The following is a 6,075-nucleotide window of genomic DNA, read 5'->3' as shown; positions in this document are numbered from 1 at the left end:
GTTCCAGCAACCAAGACACCAGCAAGCAATAGCCACTTCACCCTGGGTAAAGGGAAATGACTATTGTCAAAGTTAAATGACTCAAGTTCACCACTGCTATATTAGTTAAATTTGTCACTAGTTAAAAATTTTGTGCAAGCTATGATTTCTGAAGTGTCAATGTAAGACCCCCTTTCGGGGACCCCTACTCTAGTCTCGGGAGTGAGAGAGCATCCAAAGAAACAGGAGAATCCATCCTGCTGTAATCACATGAGGAGTTTAATGATGGAGATCTGGACTGACGTGCATCCCACACAGGAGATAACGAATGTCGGCCACAAGGCTGAAAAGCTAGGGGTTTTTATGGGATAAGGGGCTTAGGGGTCTGGAATTCAGCATAGAGACACACTATTGGCTTATTCAAACATCAGCAGAAAAATTACATTTACATGCAGGGTGTCAGAGTTCTGTGAGTTGTTGACTCAGTTCAGATAGCCCTGTTATGTCCTCACATTCCTCTTTATCTTATGGTCAAGCTGTTCCCAGGAATGTTTTAACTACGGGGCATACCTGGGTTTCTTTTTCTTTATTCTCAGCCCCAGTCAGCCTCTAGGCTCACAAACAACCAGCAATTTCTGAGTACTTTATATGACTTACAGGTCTTGAAATTTCATCTTTCTTTCATCAACTAATCATGTAACTGTCCAGTTGAAAAGCCCTCACCCTGCATAATCTGTATAAAAGTCAAAGATGGCACCTTCCACACCTGCCCACTGCAATGGAGAAGTCATAGGGTTCCAATCTCCAGATGAATAAAGCTGCTTTCCTTTTGCATAGGAGTTGAACCTCTGGTGGTCTGTGGGGACCCCGAGTTCTCGGAGTAACACAAACAGTCCCCTCTGCAAGACAGTGATGAAATCGGATACATTTTTGCTGACCAACGTTCCGGGAAAGAAGCTGTGTATCTTTGGCTGAGTCCTCTGTGAGGGGTTTTAACTCGTTAGAACCTCCATGATTGTGGAGAATTTCAAACGCTGAAAGTTCAGAGCTGAATTCTCTCAGGACGTCCTTGGCCCTTATCATGGCCATTCAATATTCCTGTCTAAACAATGTCTACACAGTGTCACAGTCTAAAGTCTTTGGGAACGTTAGGCAAATCCTTTGGAATATACAAATACCTGGCTCCTGCCAAGCAAACGGGGGGATACTGGTGTGCAGCACACCAGGCCTATGACAGGGGCTCCTCCACTGGCTGTTCCCCCTCACTTAATGTCCTCACGAATACACACACACACGATTGTTTTTACATACATATATATTTTTAAGTGCCTTGATTTATGACTTTGTCACTACAAAACCCTCATCAAAACTCTTCATGTGGGAACATGGCACCTTGCATAAACTTACCTGGTCACACAACCAAGGCTCCACAGTAAACTATAAACCTCCTTCATGTGAGAGTAATGATTTTTGTGCCAACATTCTTCCTTCTTGCAGAGTTTGCACTTTTGGGGTGTGTTGTTTGATTTAGCATCAAACAGCTGTTAAGTCTCTCTCTCTCTCTCTCTCTCTCTCTCTCTCTCTCTCTCTCTCTCTCTCTCTCTCTCTCTCTCTCTCTCCTGTGTGTGTTATCAGGCAGGAGGTAAACAGATAAGTGGAGGGCAGGTCTTTTGCTTTCAAACCTCCAAGAAGAAGCTGACTCATTTAAAGGAATGGACTATGACCCTATTTGTCCACAGGCAAAAGTCTCTCCTGCTCTCCTCAGATTTAAGTCACTGTCTAAGTAGGCACTGTGCTACCTACCAGGACAACTCACCGGCTACCAGGACAACTCACCGGCTACCAGGACAACTCATCATGAAGAGTTAGTAGCCCCTGGATTTGACTAGGAATTGGCCTGCCTGACCCAAATCCGCCAAGATTTCACTGCCATCAACAAACTAACCTTCTCTATCTACCCATTTCTCCCTAGAAAAATTGCTGGGCGCTGCTGTAGGAGGAGGTTGGTTTCTCGCTAAGCTGGTAAGGTGGTAGGAGCATTGTACTTTGAGGTGGGTGCCACTCCCACTACTTGACTGCCACTGGATTCTGGAGCTGCCTGGGTGCAGAGCAGGGGCCAGGGCTGTGCTAACTCTACTCCAGGGATGAGCTTAAGATTCCTGCCCAGCTGCCCCTCCAGGCCTCATATATGATGAGCAGCAAGTAGATGGAATTGGTGAAGGATGGGAAGGGGCAGCTGCTGAACACTGCAGGGTTTTATTTACCCCTCACAACCCCAGGCCCAGTGAAGGATGATTCTTCTCAAGCCTGGAAACACCTCGGCTTTGTCACATTCTCCACGGACCCCTTTGCCTCCACCCTGCTCCCTGCCCTCCCCTTCTTTACTTTGGGATCCCCTTCCATGCTCCTAGGAATAGAAAGTCCCCAGAAACAGTCAGGGAATTGTTGGGTGGGTCATTTCCTTGAGCCTACCTCACCCAGATCCTCTCCTTACAGCTCTGGCTGTGGTAGGGGCACCTGTCGCCCTGGCTGCTATGGGCTTCACTGGGACAGGCATTGCAGCTGCCTCCATAGCAGCCAAGATGATGTCTGCTGCAGCAATTGCCAATGGAGGTGGAGTTGCAGCAGGAAGCCTGGTAGCTACACTCCAATCAGCAGGTAAGTGTCAGGCCAGGCAAGATGACCAGAGTCCAAGACAAGGATGGTGACACCTTTCCTCTCCCTCCAGTCCCACCTTCTTAAGTGACCTGTGTCTTCTAGTTCTGTCCCTACTTTTTGATTTATTCTGAGTTAGGTGGGGGGTGTGGCCTTTGGGTGAAAGGTGCTGAATGGCTAAAGTAGGGAGGAGTCTGAGGCATGCTACTTGCCCTCTGAAACTTCCCTGAGTGTTTTTTCTACAATGGGTACCCCTCTGTCCTGCTATATATAGAGAGAGCATCTCTGTGGATAGCTCTCTGTCCTGTATTCCAGTTGGCCCGCATCTGTCTTCTCCTTCTGGTTAATTTTAAATAGCTCTGGCTGAAGCACAGCCCTACGGTTCCCACAGAAATTGGGTGTGCATCTCTGAGCATCAGGCCACTGACTGTCACTGCACTGTCTTCTTCCCAGGGGTCCTTGGACTCTCCACATCAACAAATGCCATCCTAGGGGCTGTTGGGGCAGTTGCTGGAGCCTTGCTCTGAGCTTAGGAGATGACACTTCTATCAGCTCAACTCAAAGCCTGTACAGACTATGCAGGAGATGAAGTTCCAAAAGGCACCTTCAGAACCCTCACTGATGTCAAAGAATGATGAAAAATAAAGTATATGGGCTGGTGTTCCTAACTTTGCTGTGGTGGCTCTTTGATTGGGGTTCTGGGCTGGGAGTTTTTCAAGGCTTGAGACTTTCCCAGTCAGCCTCAGCCTGGAGATCAGAGGGAGGTAACAGGTTGGCAGGCACACAGTCAGTAGGCAGAGGGATGTAGGTGGACCCTGCCTTTGTCGCAGACCCTCTGGGTCCCTGTGTCTGTGTGGAACGGGGTCTCTCCACGCGGGTAGGCAAAGCGTGGATGAACGACAAACAGACACACACAGGAGAGATCTTGTGGAATCTGAGTGTAATTTTCAAATCGAGCATCAGAATTTTTATGCAGAGGACAATAAGGAAGTTGGGTGACATATTCGCAAGGTACAATTGAGGTAACTGGAATCTTACATTAAACAGAGGAATGCAAACACAAAAGGTCTAACAGGAACCACCTGGGATAGAATACATTGATAACAGCTGGGATCAACAAGGGCTCCACCTAAGATTCACTAATCTTAGAAGCCAGGGTCAAGGGCTTTGCGCCCTTGCCATAGTTCCTATTTTAGTCTCTTGTATAGTCTACCTTCCCCTTAGGCCATTGTAAATACGTGTGTATGGGTGTAACTCTGCTACAGTTCTAAGTATCTATTCTGGTTTCTCCTTTGGACTGAAACTTCCTTCTTCTTTAGTGATGGTAAATTCCTGTGTAAGGGAGTGATTTAGCTTTTACAATCTTACTGAATTCCAAGCCCATGATCTTGCTCAAGGACATTTCTAGGACTGTTGGAACACTGGCGGGAGGCTTTAGCCATGTCAGAATTCAATTTTCAAAAGCACTTATAATAGGAAAATACTGAAAGAGAGCACGTGGATCCATACACTAGACTAACTTGGGAATGGAAAATTAATGTATGGGTAGGGAATGCTAGACTCCAGGAGAGCTTCCTTGAAACTCTTTGCCTCATGAATGACTTTTAAGCCTCTCGGCTTGTCCAGTTGACTCGACGGAGAGTGTAGCATGCCTTAATGGAAATAATCTGTGTGGTATGAGGGCTTTGTGGGGGGGATTTGTGGACCTCACTTTATCACTTATTCAAGGTAGGGCAACAAGAGGTTTCTGTCATGGGGCTACGCTGAGTGGTACCCAAGACAGTGACCCCCAGAGCTCTTGGTCCTTCCCCATCATTGGCTGTGGACATCCAGGGCTATAAGCAGCCTGTAGCTACCTCACTGTACTGCTGAGAGGCAGACAGAAAACCACGAGGGAATTCACTGGGCTCACTGGGAATGCACTGGTACCCGAGGAACAAGATGGAATCAAAACAGGTCACCATCATCTATAATATTTATCAAATGGAAAGGAGGCATAAATCCCTGCCTTATGTTGAAGCCTCCTGACTACTCCCTTACTCAAGCCTGACAGTCATTGCTCATCGGCCACATTCTGCAGTGATGGACAGGGTCCACACTGACACCTAGAAGTCTTGAGGCAGGAGGATACATTTGAGCAATCTATATTTATTGGGACCCATTCATATCTTCAAACCCTTCTAACTTCTGAAGTATCCTTCTACTATCTGGGGTGCCTGAATGGCAATATCAAAGATGACTGCTTGCTGATTTTATGGTGTCTGCATCTCAGGTAAACAATGGTAAGACTCACATACACACTCTGGGAGCCCAGTGTGGAATTCCTGGGTCTCTTGTATTGCCTATCTTATCCTAGGGGTTTGCCTAGCAGCAGGCTCAATATTTGTAGAAGGGTCTGCACAAACCTGTTCAGAGCCTCTTTGTCCTGGCCAGTATTAAAATCCCAGTCAGGACACACACAAAGAAGAAAAAACCCACTTTAACTGGGCTGCACTGTCTGGCAGTGATGCTCTGCCAGACCCAAAGGTGGGTGCTCAGAATCTGTGGGCATTCGTTCTAGGTCAGCTGTTGGGTACAAAATCCTGTCTCGAGGAGAATGATGAGGGCCTGAGGATTTCTGGGAAGGGTGGATTCTGAATTATCCTATTATCCGGATCACTGCTTGAGAAGGAGACATAAATCATGAAAAGGAGAGTGGGAACCTCTGGGTCTGAGGACACTGCTGTAGTGGGACTGCTTTCTTAGAGGGAGGATGAAGACTGTGTCTGTCCCAGGGAAATTCCTCCCACAGCCCTCAGAGCTAGAGCCATTCTGCATGTGTGAAGTGGAGACTGAGCCCTAACCAGCATGACTGGGAAACTATTTCTTCTCGTCAATCTCTGTGCAGGGCTGTGCAGGAGGGATCCAAAGGGCGTCATTCAAGATCCTTAGTGGAGCTGTGGAATTGGAGGATAGGCAGAGGTTTGGCATTGCGTTGGGTCATCTCATTCAGACAGAGGTTTCAATCTAGGCCACCAGCAATAATCCCTGGATACACAGGGGGGAGGAGGCTGTGAATAGGAGAGTGTGAACAGGAGGGTGTGAATGCAAACCAGATCTGGCTTTGAGATAGTGGTTCAAAGAACGATGCCACCAAAACTCACAGGGATTCAGCGATCCCCATCCTGGCTGGTGTCTGAGATGTCAGGGAGGTCACCTCCTCATTATCCTCTGCATAAGAAGGAGGTGGCATGCTCAGAGTTATGGATCAGTAGCAGGGCAAAGAGCAGCTTCTGTTTTCACATTTAGATGCATTCCAGCCGAGCATGCACCCACACCATGTTGGTCTGGGACAACATGGAGGGAGGAAGAGTTGAGCCTAGCCGACCTCAGGCCCAGGTAGCAGAGAGCTCAGGCCCCCACCTTGACTGTGTAAGTAGCACACAGAAAGGGGAACAATGA

The 6,075-nt window shown here is 47.6% G+C and overlaps 1 protein-coding gene across 1 annotated transcript; it reads left to right on the top strand.

The window, feature by feature from the left end:
• Positions 1–2,185: 2,185 nt before the first annotated feature.
• LOC115032798 (interferon alpha-inducible protein 27-like protein 2A) lies at positions 2,186–3,302 on the top strand. The gene is made up of 3 exons (XM_085830107.1): positions 2,186–2,194; positions 2,397–2,637; positions 3,088–3,302. Exons 1-3 carry the CDS (start codon positions 2,186–2,188, stop codon positions 3,159–3,161), a joined length of 324 nt encoding a protein of 107 aa, XP_085686233.1. The 3' UTR covers positions 3,162–3,302.
• Positions 3,303–6,075: the final 2,773 nt, after the last annotated feature.

Source organism: Mus caroli, unplaced genomic scaffold (assembly GCF_978045245.1).
Source record: "Mus caroli unplaced genomic scaffold, Mus_caroli_1 scaffold_14, whole genome shotgun sequence".
Lineage (NCBI taxonomy): Eukaryota > Metazoa > Chordata > Mammalia > Rodentia > Muridae > Mus > Mus caroli.
Note: the sequence above shows the minus strand (reverse complement) of the source record. Positions and strands in the feature narration are given on the sequence as shown.

What these genes read in the sequence shown, in the direction of transcription:
- LOC115032798 (XM_085830107.1), top strand. An exon ending in AGCTACACTCCAATCAGCAG is followed by an intron (nt 2,638 to 3,087) that starts GTAAGTGTCAGG and finishes TCTTCTTCCCAG; the next exon opens with GGGTCCTTGGACTCTCCACA.